The sequence below is a fragment of the Nansenia antarctica genome (genome assembly GCF_963989245.1).
Source record: "Nansenia antarctica genome assembly, chromosome: 2".
NCBI lineage: Eukaryota > Metazoa > Chordata > Actinopteri > Argentiniformes > Microstomatidae > Nansenia > Nansenia antarctica.
The window spans coordinates 68,068,928-68,084,155 of NC_137675.1; the positions used below are offsets into that span (position 1 = coordinate 68,068,928).

General features: G+C 47.2%; 1 protein-coding gene across 1 annotated transcript in view; it reads right to left on the bottom strand.

Moving 5' to 3' along the window:
* Positions 1 to 2,278: 2,278 nt before the first annotated feature.
* The window catches only part of baiap3 (BAI1 associated protein 3), a gene marked incomplete at both ends in the record, with an annotated part of 33,481 nt that continues 20,531 nt past the window's right edge, over positions 2,279 to 15,228 (bottom strand). Inside the window, 6 exons of the mRNA XM_080522328.1 lie at positions 2,279 to 2,382; positions 2,569 to 2,774; positions 2,926 to 3,049; positions 3,156 to 3,276; positions 3,515 to 3,598; positions 3,707 to 3,778. Coding sequence (XP_080378454.1) covers positions 2,279 to 2,382; positions 2,569 to 2,774; positions 2,926 to 3,049; positions 3,156 to 3,276; positions 3,515 to 3,598; positions 3,707 to 3,778 — 711 coding nt within the window. The remainder of the gene's footprint in view (positions 2,383 to 2,568; positions 2,775 to 2,925; positions 3,050 to 3,155; positions 3,277 to 3,514; positions 3,599 to 3,706; positions 3,779 to 15,228) is intronic.

Below are 15,228 nucleotides of genomic sequence, written 5' to 3' on the forward strand. Positions count from 1 at the left end.
GACAGCAGGTAGTGCAAAGACATGACATTATTGACCGTCTTAAAGAAACATCTTAGCAAGAGGCACTTCAACAATTATCATAACGTTTATTATGTATTGGCTCTTTTCATACAACCTAAAGTTACACAGATTAATAGCGTATATATGCCATATATTGGATGAAGACATAATATAAGTGGAGAGGAGATTGATCGGGACTGCGGGAGTTTTCATTACTACCGAATGAATGAAAATGAATGGAAGCAGATGACCCAAGCATTCAACACATGACCTGTGCTATAAATAGCCTACAGTTGAACCAATGCTGTGAGATCATTGAACGTCTTAGAAACATCTTAGCGAGAGGCACCTCAATAATTATCATAAAGTTTATTATGCATCGGCTCTTTTCATACAACCTCAAGTTACACAGATTAATAGTGTATATATATATATATATATATATATATATATATATATATATATATATATATATATATATATATATGCCATATCTTAGATGCAGACGTAATGTAAGTGGAGAGGAGATTGATCGGGACTGTGGGAGTTGACATTACCACCGAATTAATGAAAATGCATGAATTTCTATTGTTTTACAGTAGTGTCTCAATTATACTTTAATAATTTCCTGGGTCTACCAGCACGCGCATGGCCAGTGTACTTGAATGATCCTGTAATACGTAATTCCATGTGGCCAGAGATTCAACTGTAGATAGTACTAGTTATTTGTCTGTATTATCTTGTAGATAGTACTAGTTTTTTGTCTGTCTTACATGTAACGATGAATTGAGAATCAAGGACCCCAATTGAAATAAGCCAGTGGCTTTCTTGGGTTTTTATCCTGTTAGTTGACCTTGTATGTAATATGTACTTTCATGTACCTACTTCTGCAAATCTTCTAATAAAGTTTTCAATCAATCAATCAATCATTTGTGCAACGGTGTGAAAACGTTTGTGTGGCTAGAGATCAGATCGCTCCGAAATTGTGTTTCGTCATCGTGTAGCCTAGCCCGAGTGACTGTAAACAGAAGTCTGGTGTTTCCTTTTGTAAGCCTTGAATCGGGGACAGAAGTGACAGGAACAGAGAGAGAGAGAGGGGGGAGGGAAGAATAAAAGAGAGTGAGAAAGAGAGGAGTGATAGAGAAGGCAGACAAACCTGGCAGATATTAGAGAAGAGCTGTAAAAGGGTAAACAGAGGCCAAATCTAGTGGAATCTGTCAGTCTGGAAGAAATGTAAATCAATCCTGGGACTCACAGTTGAACACAGATGACTGTTTTTTAATGATTCCTGAACAATGTTTTGCTTGGTGTCTAACTGTATTTGTGAGTCCTTTCAATTAAGATTTGGCATCAGTAAGCAAAATGTACATTTGGGTAATCTGATTTTATAAAACTGTAGTTATGGAATGTCTCTTTCAATTAATTTCCAACTTGAATTTTCAACGCATTTTGCCAAAAAGGACTCGATTAATTGAACAAATGAAGAACACACAATTGACAACAGAACAAGTGATCATATTCAAATACAATCTTTACACATGTTCATAGACAGCTTCATAGGAATAGTACAATAAACATCATCACAGTCCATTAATTCAAGGACAAATAATTCACATTTACAATAACAAATATACGACTGATACTCTATTCCTCTTAGGGATACATTGAATAATCAGAAGAGATAAAACCATTCAATTATCGGTCATAACTGAGCACAGATGGCATCACTATGTGAAAATGGGAGGAAAGAAACTCCTTGTGTTTACATACAAAAAATGGCTACAGATGGCTTCTTGCAGGGTTTTTCACTCCTATCCTTGTGCTAATTGACTGTAAACTCGGAAATGATCGGAAAAAAACTAACATTTCAGAAGACTCATGGGAATTCCAATGAAAATACAAATGCAAATTGGTGGCTGATGCAAAGTTATATAATATATGAAAGATAACACAACAAAGATGACATTAAAGATATCTTTACAAAATATATTATGTAATAGCAATCACTGTATATTGTAAACTATTTAGCATGTTTCTCAGATAGGACCCTTGGTAAACTGAGACACTAAAATACAGCACAGTGACAGGACTCTAGGCTATCCAATAAAAAAAACTGTAATACTGTATGCCTTATCGTGTTTTTTATCAGGACATATTTGACAGCACATACAAGAGCAATTGATAGAGTAAACATTGTAAACATAGCACAACAAGTACAAAAGCACATTGGCAAGACTTGGTCAGAATACACCAATACACCAGAGCCAACAGTGACATGTTACTCCTCTTCCATGGACTTCTCAATCTCCTTCAGCTTCCGCACAAACTCCTGAGCCTCCCTGTCTCCTGTCCGTGCATCCAGCATCCTCATGATTGGCTTCTCTGGATGGGCATGGCAAATAGAGATGAGAGGGGAACCAACAACGCCTGGCCTCACACAATTACCTTTAGATTGAATGGCTTGCTATGTTGAATTACACAAGTAATTGGAAACCCTTCCCAGACTTAAAGTCCCTATCCTCCCTGGAGACCCATTCCCTCACAATACAGAGAGCTCACGTGACTTACCACTGGGTTTGTTACGAGCCAGATGCAGGATCACAGGCTGGACGGTCTTGCCGGCAGCAGAGGCGTTGGGTCTCCCTGGCCAGCAGAAGTCACTGAGGGGGGCCACAGCCTCCCCAGCAAAGTCATTGGTGGACAGCCAGTCATAGTCCATCACAGTGAAGGTCAAACAAGCAAACCTGTGTCTGTAGTGTTCAGGGCTCACATGACTGTGGAACACAGAGGGGAGAGGATGTGTCAAACCCTCAGAAACAGCAACACTACATTCAGATAGTTAGGTTATATATCATCCCAAATCACAATACAATTTCCTTCCCTGTATGTGTGTGTGTAGGTTGGCTACTAAGCCAATATACTCACAAATAAAAGAGCTCGTCAAACACTGGGTGTAGGGTCTTGAGCTTCGTTTGGGTGCGTTGGCTCTTGGCCATGGGGAAAAGATGGTGGGGACAGAGCTCCACAATGACAAAGGGGTCACTCAGTCCTGTGGGGGACCAGAGAGAGGAGGGAAGGGGTGAGGAATGGCTGAAACAGAGGATTGGTCTTGCTGACAAACGGGAGCTGCATGTCAATGTGACTGTGATATTTACCGTTGGCATCCAGAGCAATCAGATCAGCAGCATGAAGAATCTCTACAGTCAGCCTCTGCTCAGTAACATCATAGTAACACTTCACACTGACACGGCCAAAGCGGGTATGCTTCAGTGTTCTCTGAAAGGCACATCCTCATTATCCAACTGTTGCTGGATATGTTATGCATTATGAATAAATTGTTCATCTAGACCAACCAACGATCAAGTTATTCCTGTACCTAAATCATTGTTGCTAAGGAGCCTTAGCAGCTAAAGAAAAACTAAGGTTGGGATAGTTCAGTCTACAGTAACCCCCCCGCCCCAATCCACCCACCCCCCCTGTGTCAGATGTGGTGCCCCAGCGGGCTGCAGCCCACCTGCTGGGAGATCTTCTCCAGAAAGTACTGCTCGATCAGCTCAAAGGACGAGCACTTATTCAGCCTCAGCTCCTCCTCCAGGGCCTGGAACAGTAGGGGGGACACACACACACTAGCTGATCAACCAACCCAACCTCCACTCAACCACAATCAGGATTGATAGAGTTTGCTAGCTTCCACTGGTGCTCCTACCTTGTAATCTCCATTCTTCAGTTCTTCCAGGGCCAGTCCCTCTCCCTCCGCATGGAAGAACTGTACCAGGGCCTAAGAGGAGAGAACATTGTGGAGAGAGTATGGAGCTCAGGCTAGGCTATGGTGTCTGCTAATTTACAATTTTTGCCATTTAGCAGACGCTTTTAATCCAAAGCGATTTACAATTACGAATTACAGGGACATTCCCCCTGGAGTAACTGAGGGCTAAGCGCCTTACTCAAGGGCACACTAGTAGTGGTGTGGTTTCAGGTGGGATTTGAACTCACAACCTTCCGATCACAAGTCCAACTCACTATCCACTAGACCACCACTACCTCTGCTCTAGTGTACTGGCATGGCCCATTTTCAGTTTTGTGAGAGAAAATTATTATATGTAAAATACATTTTTCTACATTTAAGATTCAAACTTTGGATATCTAGGGCAAAGCTATAGAAACTGATTTCCTGTTGTAACCACACAATGAAACCAGTTTCTCTACTTGAAGCTTGACATTGACTAGACAACAGACACATTTTTTTAAATTTAACCTTTATTTATGCAGCATGACCAAAAAGCAATGGCTCTTTGGGGGGGGGGGGGGGGGGGGGGGGGGAAGCTAGAAATATAACAAGGTTAAGTAATACAATAAACAATAAAACAATAAAACAATAAAACTATAAAACAATAAAACACTGGCAAATACAGATGCATTAAAATACTAACAGTCAGAGAGAGGGGAGAGAGACGGAGGAGGTAGGGGTGAGGAAGAGCGGAGGTGAGGGATAGCGGGGGTAGTGGAGCAGGGGTACTTAAAATGAGGCAGTGATGGGTTATGGGATGGGTGAGAGACGGTGATCAACAGGTGCATTGATCGACTATGGTTCGCTGCAGGATTTGTTTGAAAGCAGTGAGTGAGGTGAGGGCGGTGAGTTTGAGGGTGTTTTGTAAGGTGTTCCAGTCGTGTGCTGCAGCGAACCGGAAAGCGCTGCGCCCGACTACGGTACGGGCTTTGGGGATGGTGAGTCGGACAAGATCACTGGATCTTAGAACGATGACGGGGCGGTGAGAGAGGTGCAGAAGGGATGAGAGGTAGAAAGGTGTTTTGCAAAGTATGGATTTGTAGATAATATGAAGCCAGTGACAGAGCCGTCTGCTGTGAAGAGATGTCCAGTCTACAAGGGTGTACAGAACACAGTGGTGAGTTGTGAAAGGCGCACTAGTGGCAAAACGAATGGCGGAGTGATGGAGTGTGTCGAGTTTCCTGAGGGCAGACTGAGATGCCATCCTATAGATGGTATCGCCATAGTCAAATATGGGCAGGATGGTCATCTTGACAAGGGTATGTTTGGCTGCACGGGTGAAGGAGGCCTTGTTCCGGTATAAAAAGCTTAGGCGAGCTTTGACTTTTGTCTGCAGGTGCTTTATGTGGGTGGTGAAGGAAAGGGATGAGTCCAGCCAAAGGCCAAGGTATTTGTAACAAGAGACAAACTCCAGCTCGGAACCGTCAACACAGAAGATCTTAGGGGGGCTGCTGACACGAGGTCTCCGGTCGAAAAGAATGCACTTTGTTTTTTTGGTGTTGAGGAGAAGATGGAGGCGATGAAAAGACTGCTCAATGGAGGTGAGGCTGAGTTGTAGAGTGGAAGCCGCAGAGTGGAGTGAAGGGCCTGCACAATACAAGATGGTGTCGTAAGCATAAAGATGGATCTGGGATTTGCCAGCATCTTTTGCTACATCATTGATGTAGATTGAGAACAACGTTGGTCCCAAGATGGAGCCTTGAGGCACCCCTTTAGAGATGGTGAGATGGTCTGACAAGATATTTTCAGTCTTCACTTGCTGAACTCGGTCAGTTAGATAGCTGGCAAACCAGTTGCAAGAGTTTGTTGAGAGACCAATGTTGGAGAGCCTCTGTAGAAGGATGGAATAGATGACAGAATCAAAGGCCTTAGCTAGGTCGATAAAGGCAGCGATGCAGACCTGCTTGGAGTCCAAGGAAGTGAGAATGTCATCCATAACTTTCAAGGTAGCTGTGATGCACCCGTGGCCAGGCCGGAACCCAGACTGCATGTTAGACAGGATGTTGTTTGAGGCCATGAAGTGGTTGAGCTGTTTGAGAGCCAGCTTCTCCAGGACCTTGGCCAGGCACGGCAAGATGGAGATGGGCCTGTAGCAGTTGGGGTCGGAGCTAGAGCCACCTTTAAAGAGGGGAAAGACCAGCGCGGATTTCCAGTCAGGAGGAAAGACAGACAGCTCAAAAGACATGTTGAAAAGCTGTGTGATGGGAGCGGAAATGACAGGTGCAGCAGCTTTCAAAAACATGGGTTCGAGCCGATCAAGGCCAGCAGACTTGTTTGAGTCTAGACATTTAAATGATTACAAAGACCTGATTGCTCTCTTTTCTCCCGAGATGGACCAAGCCATCTAGAACAGTTTTGGACTTTTGTGTTTCCCCAGACCCAGTACTCTAAGACCAGACTAAACCAGTTTCTGGCTATTATGTTCCTTTTTCACCTTTGTGTCCCTAGGAGAAAGTGGGGGCCGATTCCCCCTTAACCTTCATCCCCCATCATCTTCCTCAATGTACAAAACCACACCCATTGCTCATGATTGGTCTAGACCCCACCCGAGGGCGGACCTCTTACCTGAGGGTACCTGAACGCATAAATACTGAGAGATAATGAATGATCTGGACTTTTTGAGAAACTTTCACTGTTAAGACTTGTCTGACGTGCTTGTAAACTTTCTCCTTCTGCAGAAGAATATTAAATATATTTTTCTTATACATCTTGAAACGAAACAGGCTGCCATTGTTAATAATTTGCTCTAACAGTTTGGCGACGAGGAAACAAGGGAACGGCTGCGAGGGTATCCTGTTTTGTCCGCTTTCAGCCATTTTCAGCTGACGAGCTGTTTTTTTTTATTATGAAAAGTTGAGAAGGAACAAGACTCTCGCGTTTCACCTAGCAAGTGACGCGGTTAAGAGATCCCCTCTATTTTTGATTGGCTGAGAGCGGATGATCAGGGCCTTAGCACACTGTCTACGTAACACACAAACGGTAAGCCTGTCGATTTTAATTTGTATACGGAACGGTATTTAATCGGAGACGTTGCTGTTATCTGGTTACAGATGAAGTATTAACCAGAGGGAGTGGCTGCTTACCTGATTGCAGAGAGGGACTAATCAGGGGGAGTTGCTGTTCACCTGGTTACAGAGAGGGCCTAACCAGGGAGAGATGCTGTTTTTGGTTAACAGAGGTCCAAATCAGTGAATCCTAGGTTAATCTAGGATTGGGTTTATTACACAGAGGTTTAGTTCTGTGTAAAAGTGGGGAGGTGGGAACACATTTTCAGTACTTATCCATAAAATTCATTGAGCCAGTCAGGAGTTCTGAATTTTCCATGTATGATAATAGAGTTTCATTGAGCTAACCAAAGTTCTGAACTCCAGTTTTAATAAGTTAATCAGTGTTAATACTTCAGTTTTTTCCTTTATCTGTTGACTCAGTGCATATGTAAAAGGCAGTGCTAATCTTACAAGATTGTTTGTTAATTGTATTGTTAAAGTAATTGTCTTCTTATTTGTGATAAGACATTACAGCTGTTTCTTTGTTCTTAGTCATTCCTTGTGTGTTTTCTTTAGGCTATTTTAACTACTAATGCTATTGACACAGACACTGACACAGACCTTGTCCATCTTCTAGAAGGTCTGAAAGGGGGCGTGGAAAGAAAGCTGGACAAGATTGGAGAGATCATTTACAGCTATGGAGCAGAGAGATTTGGGGTGAAAAGTAAGAACCATGGGACACAGAAGGAACCATCAGCCAATCTCAAGTCCAGGAGACAACAAGAGATTGAAAGACTTGTGAAAGAAAGAAGGTGCCTGAGAAAACAGTGGAAGAAGGCCACAGAAGTGGAAAGGAAAGGACTTGAGGCACTACAGGCCGACATCAAGCAGCGTCTTGCAACACTGCGAAGAGCAGAATGCTTGAGAAAGCAACACAAGAAGAAAGAGCGAACGAGGACTGCCTTCTACAGAGATCCCTAAAAGTTCGTCAAAGACCTCTTTGTCAAGGAGAAAACGGGTACCCTCAAAGTACCCATAAGGGAACTAGAGGAGCACCTGAGGAAGACCTACTCCGACAACCAGAGGCATGTGCCAGCCAGCATTCCGGATGACATGCCACCAATCCAACCACCTGAGCACCAGATGGAAACAAGGCCCCCTACATGGAGCGAAGTTGAGAGCACAGTAAAACGGGCAAGAACAGCCTCAGCCCCTGGGCCCAACGGCGTTCCATACAGGCTATATAAGAACAGTCCAGGCGTCTTGAAATACCTCTGGAAGCTAATGAATGTGGCATGGGAAAAGGGAATCATACCAAAGGCATGGCGAAGGGCAGGAGGGATCCTGATTCCCAAAGAGAAGAATTCCTCAACCATCGACCAGTTCCGCCAGATCAGTCTACTGAATGTGGAAGGAAAGATTTTCTTCAGTGTTGTGGCCCAGAGGCTCTCAGTATTCTTGCAGAAGAACAACTTTGTCGACACCTCAGTGCAGAAGGCAGGGATAAGTGGATTCTCAGGATGCCTGGAACACACAAATGTTATCTGGCACCAGGTACAAACGGCCAAGAAGGAGAAAAAAGACCTGCATGTGGTTTTCTTAGATCTTGCCAATGCCTTCGGGTCAGTGCCTCATGAGATTTTGTGGACAGCGTTCAACTTCTTCCAAGTCCCAGAGGGCATCACAAGGCTGGTCAAAGCCTACTTCCAGGACCTCCAGTTTTGTGTTACAGCACAAGCCAGTACAACTGCATGGCAGCACCTCGAGATAGGCATAATGGCGGGCTGCACCATCTCTCCACTGGCGTTTACAATGGCAATGGAGCTCATTATTCGAGCATCCCGATGGGTCGTTGGAGGGGAACGGTTGAAGAGCGGGCTGCGTCTTCCTCCAATAAGGGCGTACATGGATGACATGACGACAATAACAACAACAAACGCATGCACCAAACGACTGCTGGATAAACTCCAGGGAAACATCAAATGGGCACGAATGGAGATTAAACCCAGCAAGTCCCGCAGTATCTCCATTGTCAAAGGCAAGCTCGCCAATGAGAGGTTCCACGTCAACAACGAGCCAATACTAACAGTTCTGGAGAAGCCTATCAAAAGCCTTGGCCGCTGGTATAGTGCAGAACTCAAAGACTCGAAGCAGGTGGAACAACTCAGGCAGGATACAATCAGTGGCCTCAAGCAGATCAACAACACTGCTCTCCCTGGGAAGCTGAAGCTGTGGTGCTTTCAGTTTGGGCTGATGCCCCGTCTCATGTGGCCAATTTCCATCTACGAGGTCACACTATCCCATGCCAACCGGCTGGAGAGACTGGTGAATGCACAAGTGAGGAAGTGGCTTGGACTGCCGAGAGGCCTTAGCAGCATAGGCCTGTATGGCAACGGAGCCCTCTCCCTACCAATCTCAAGCCTGGTGGAGGAGTACAAATGTGCCAAATCAAGGCTGGAAATGACTCTCACAGAATCCCGGGATCCATTCGTCAGAGGTGCTGCTCCGATCCTAGCAACGGGGAGGAAATGGAAGCCATCTGCAGCAGTTGCGGTGGCAAAGACCGCCCTCAGACACCGGGATATAGTGGGGCATGTCCAACATGGCAGAGGGGGCCTTGGTTTGGAAACAACAACACCCACATGGCAAAAGGCTACTCCAACCGAACGGCGGAAGATGGTGGTTGAGGAGGTGCGCCACCAGGAGGAAGCAGCCAGGTGCGCCAAGGCAGTCTCCCAAGCCCAGCAAGGCCGCTGGATGAAGTGGGAGAGCGTGGAGAGGAGGAAAATCACATGGAACGAGCTGTGGAGCATGGAGTCTAATAGGCTAAGTTTCATCATCAGAGCCACATATGATGTCCTGCCCTCTCCTACCAACCTACATCTCTGGTATGGAGAGGACCCAGCCTGTCTCCAGTGTGCAGCCCCAGCAAGCCTCAAACACATCTTGGTGGGTTGCAAGACCAGTCTAACTCAAGGAAGATACACCTGGCGCCACAACCAAGTGCTAAAGTGCTTGGCTGCCGAACTTGAGCACAAGAGGGTAACCACCAACGCCATGCCTCTAAATTCCCAGACTACCTTTCCACGGAAAACAATCTTCATCCGGGAAGGGGAGAAACAGCGGACCAAGCCATCACCTCCAGACTCAGGCCCACTGAACGCAGCCCGGGATTGGGAAATGCGGGTAGACCTCAGCCAGAGGCTCACCTTCCCACCCGAAATTGCAGCGACCAACCTGCGCCCAGACCTAGTCCTGTGGTCCAAGTCCTGCCGGCGTGTCTTCATCGTAGAACTGACGGTCCCATGGGAGGAGGCCATCGATGAGGCATTCGAACGGAAGAGGCTGCGGTATGCCAACTTAGCAGTCGAAGCAGAGGGGCGGGGCTGGAACGTGAAGGTGTGGCCAGTGGAGGTGGGCTGCAGAGGCTTTGTAGCCAGCTCCACCACAAGGCTCCTGAGGGCAGTAGGGATCAGAGGACAGGCCCAACGGAAGGCAATTAAAGAACTGTCCACTGCAGCAGAACGGAGCAGTCACTGGCTGTGGCTGAAACGTAGGGACCCAACATGGGCTCCCAAATGACCACATGGTGCCACCGTGCGACACACACCCAGGCCTGATCAGCCTGTGGTGGGCCAACCTCGGCAGAGGGTGTCTTGTGATAAATGGCCGAAACACCCAATGAGGTCGGGGACCACAACTCAAGATGTGTCGTACTGGTGGCACCACGTGATCATTGCCAAATTCCACTCCACCCAAGAGGACATCTCCAACTCCACTCAGTCAATTGTTGTGCTAATTATTTAGGGATTTTAACATCTAGTCCTATTAAGAATCCTGATGTCTGGTGTCAAAACCAGTGACCGCTGCGAAAGGGCAGCTGACAACCTGGGAAAGACCTGGTGACGGCTTGAAGAGACAGCTGACAGGAGGGAACAAACCCCAACGGGGCTGGCATGGGTTAGCTACCCGTGTTGGCAGGAGCCTTTCACTACACAGTGACTTGGTTCCACCCAACTATGGCTACGAAAAGTTCAAAAGGAAAAACACCCCTAGAGTCTGCGAGAGCGGGGGCGGAAGATGACTCAACGGCGGATCACACGGTAACAGACCCTGGAACGGAAATGACAACGAATCAAATGATCAGCACGGTAGTTGACGGAGTAACAACACTGGCAGGACACAAGCTACAAAGCTGCATCTGTGGCTGGAAAAAGATAACATCAGAGAAGGGTCTCAAGATCCACCAGGGCAGGAAAAAGTGCCTAAGAGAGCTTAGCGAGGTGCCTCGCATTGACCACTACTTCCTCAGAGGTAGGGCAAATCAGTCGAGTGAAGCCCAGTGGCAGGATATTCACCACAGTCCACAGGGTATCAGAACCCCAGACGAAGCTCAACCAAGCACAGATCCATCAACGGACATGAGTCCAGAGCCTATCCAGCCACAGACAGCAGTAGAGAGGAAGATGAATGGACGGAAGCCTCAAATCTTGTGGCCTAAAGCCTGCCAGAAAAAGGAGTGGGAAAACACTGACACAGACCTTGTCCATCTTCTAGAAGGTCTGAAAGGGGGCGTGGAAAGAAAGCTGGACAAGATTGGAGAGATCATTTACAGCTATGGAGCAGAGAGATTTGGGGTGAAAAGTAAGAACCATGGGACACAGAAGGAACCATCAGCCCATCTCAAGTCCAGGAGACAACAAGAGATTGAAAGACTTGTGAAAGAAAGAAGGTGCCTGAGAAAACAGTGGAAGAAGGCCACAGAAGTAGAAAGGAAAGGACTTGAGGCACTACAGGCCGACATCAAGCAGCGTCTTGCAACACTGCGAAGAGCAGAATGCTTGAGAAAGCAACACAAGAAGAAAGAGCGAACGAGGACTGCCTTCTACAGAGATCCCTACAAGTTCGTCAAAGACCTCTTTGTCAAGGAGAAAACGGGTACCCTCAAAGTACCCATAAGGGAACTAGAGGAGCACCTGAGGAAGACCTACTCCGACAACCAGAGGCATGTGCCAGCCAGCATTCCGGATGACATGCCACCAATCCAACCACCTGAGCACCAGATGGAAACAAGGCCCCCTACATGAAGCGAAGTTGAGAGCACAGTAAAACGGGCAAGAACAGCCTCAGCCCCTGGGCCCAACGGCGTTCAATACAGGCTATATAAGAACAGTCCAGGCGTCTTGAAATACCTCTGGAAGCTAATGAAAGTGGCATGGGAAAAGGGAATCATACCAAAGGCATGGCGAAGGGCAGGAGGGATCCTGATTCCCAAAGAGAAGAATTCCTCAACCATCGACCAGTTCCGCCAGATCAGTCTACTGAATGTGGAAGGAAAGATTTTCTTCAGTGTTGTGGCCCAGAGGCTCTCAGTATTCTTGCAGAAGAACAACTTTGTCGACACCTCAGTGCAGAAGGCAGGGATAAGTGGATTCTCAGGATGCCTGGAACACACAAATGTTATCTGGCACCAGGTACAAACGGCCAAGAAGATGAAAAAAGACCTGCATGTGGTTTTCTTAGATCTTGCCAATGCCTTCGGGTCAGTGCCTCATGAGATTTTGTGGACAGCATTCAACTTCTTCCAAGTCCCAGAGGGCATCACAAGGCTGGTCAAAGCCTACTTCCAGGACCTCCAGTTTTGTGTTACAGCACAAGCCAGTACAACTGCATGGCAGCACCTCGAGATAGGCATAATGGCGGGCTGCACCATCTCTCCACTGGCGTTTACCATGGCAATGGAGCTCATTATTCGAGCATCCCGATGGGTCGTTGGAGGGGAACGGTTGAAGAGCGGGCTGCGTCTTCCTCCAATCAGGGCGTACATGGATGACATGACGACAATAACAACAACAAACGCATGCACCAAACGCCTGCTGGATAAACTCCAGGGAAACATCAAATGGGCACGAATGGAGATTAAACCCAGCAAGTCCTGCAGTATCTCCATTGTCAAAGGCAAGCTCGCCAATGAGAGGTTCCACGTCAACAACGAGCCAATACCAACAGTTCTGGAGAAGCCTATCAAAAGCCTTGGCCGCTGGTATAGCGCAGAACTCAAAGACTCGAAGCAGGTGGAACAACTCAGGCAGGATACAATCAGTGGCCTCAAGCAGATCAACAACACTGCTCTCCCTGAGAAGCTGAAGCTGTGGTGCTTTCAGTTTGGGCTGCTGCCCCGTCTCATGTGGCCAATTTGCATCTACGAGGTCACACTATCCCATGCCAACCGGCTGGAGAGACTGGTGAATGCACAAGTGAGGAAGTGGCTTGGACTGCCGAGAGGCCTTAGCAGCATAGGCCTGTATGGCAACGGAGCCCTCTCCCTACCAATCTCAAGCCTGGTGGAGGAGTACAAATGTGCCAAATCAAGGCTGGAAATGACTCTCACAGAATCCCGGGATCCATTCGTCAGAGGTGCTGCTCCGATCATAGCAACGGGGAGGAAATGGAAGCCATCTGCAGCAGTTGCGGTGGCAAAGACCGCCCTCAGACACCGGGATATAGTGGGGCATGTCCAACATGGCAGAGGGGGCCTTGGTTTGGAAACAACAACACCCACATGGCAAAAGGCTACTCCAACCGAACGGCGGAAGATGGTGGTTGAGGAGGTGCGCCACCAGGAGGAAGCAGCCAGGTGCGCCAAGGCAGTCTCCCAAGCCCAGCAAGGCCGCTGGATGAAGTGGGAGAGCGTGGAGAGGAGGAAAATCACATGGAACGAGCTGTGGAGCATGGAGTCTAATAGGCTAAGTTTCATCATCAGAGCCACATATGATGTCCTGCCCTCTCCTACCAACCTACATCTCTGGTATGGAGAGGACCCAGCCTGTCTCCAGTGTGCAGCCCCAGCAAGCCTCAAACACATCTTGGTGGGTTGCAAGACCAGTCTAACTCAAGGAAGATACACCTGGCGCCACAACCAAGTGCTAAAGTGCTTGGCTGCCGAACTTGAGCACAAGAGGGTAACCACCAACGCCATGCCTCTAAATGCCCAGACTACCTTTCCACGGAAAACAATCTTCATCCGGGAAGGGGAGAAACAGCGGACCAAGCCATCACCTCCAGACTCAGGCCCACTGAACGCAGCCCGGGATTGGGAAATGCGGGTAGACCTCAGCCAGAGGCTCACCTTCCCACCCGAAATTGCAGCGACCAACCTGCGCCCAGACCTAGTCCTGTGGTCCAAGTCCTGCCGGCGTGTCTTCATCGTAGAACTGACGGTCCCATGGGAGGAGGCCATCGATGAGGCATTCGAACGGAAGAGGCTGCGGTATGCCAACTTAGCAGTCGAAGCAGAGGGGCGGGGCTGGAACGTGAAGGTGTGGCCAGTGGAGGTGGGCTGCAGAGGCTTTGTAGCCAGCTCCACCACAAGGCTCCTGAGGGCAGTAGGGATCAGAGGACAGGCCCAACGGAAGGCAATTAAAGAACTGTCCACTGCAGCAGAACGGAGCAGTCACTGGCTGTGGCTGAAACGTAGGGACCCAACATGGGCTCCCAAATGACCACGTGGTGCCACCGTGCGACACACACCCAGGCCTGATCAGCCTGTGGTGGGCCAACCTCGGCAGAGGGTGTCTTGTGATAAATGGCCGAAACACCCAATGAGGTCGGGGACCACAACTGAAGATGTGTCGTACTGGTGGCACCACGTGATCATTGCCAAATTCCACTCCACCCAAGAGGACATCTCCAACTCCACTCAGTCAATTGTTGTGCTAATTATTTAGGGATTTTAACATCTAGTCCTATTAAGAATCCTTGTATCTATATTGTTCCCTTGAAAATAACTGGATTTTGAGTTTAAAATTAGTATAGAATCAAGTCGTTCAGAGAGAGTGACACCACTTCTTGGTCCTGCTAAGGGGTTATGGTCTAAGTATTCATCTTTTCCTGCTACATGAATAAATGAATGAATGAATGAATGAATGGACTTTATTGTCATTGCTACAGTACAGGTACCAAACAACGAAATTTAGGAGGGGTGGCTCCCCTGGTGTTAGGAAAGAAAAAAAAAAAAACTTTAAAAAAAACACAAGAAGGGAAGGAGCTGGTTTACATAAATAAAGGCTATGTACACTATCCACTGTACTATACTGTACAGATAGACGATGGGACACTGAGCGTTAGCAAAGAATGAGATAAATTGGGATTGTTTTAGAAAGTGGGAACGCATGGCAGAGGACAAACACAAGAACTCAGAAGAGGGTTTACTTTTGAAATTGCTACAGAATCAGGTGCGTCTACAAGCTGCACAAATTAGATTTGATGAAGGACAAGAGAAACGTTCTAGAGAACAACATAGCCAGCCACAAACAAATAATAGGCAGCAGGTTGTTAAGGATTTTGCATGTTATAATTGTGGTAGGGGCGACCATTCCTACAGATCCTGTCCGACGTCAAAAAGGTTTCCTAACCATGGGAAACAGAATCATATGACTCATTGACACAACAGGG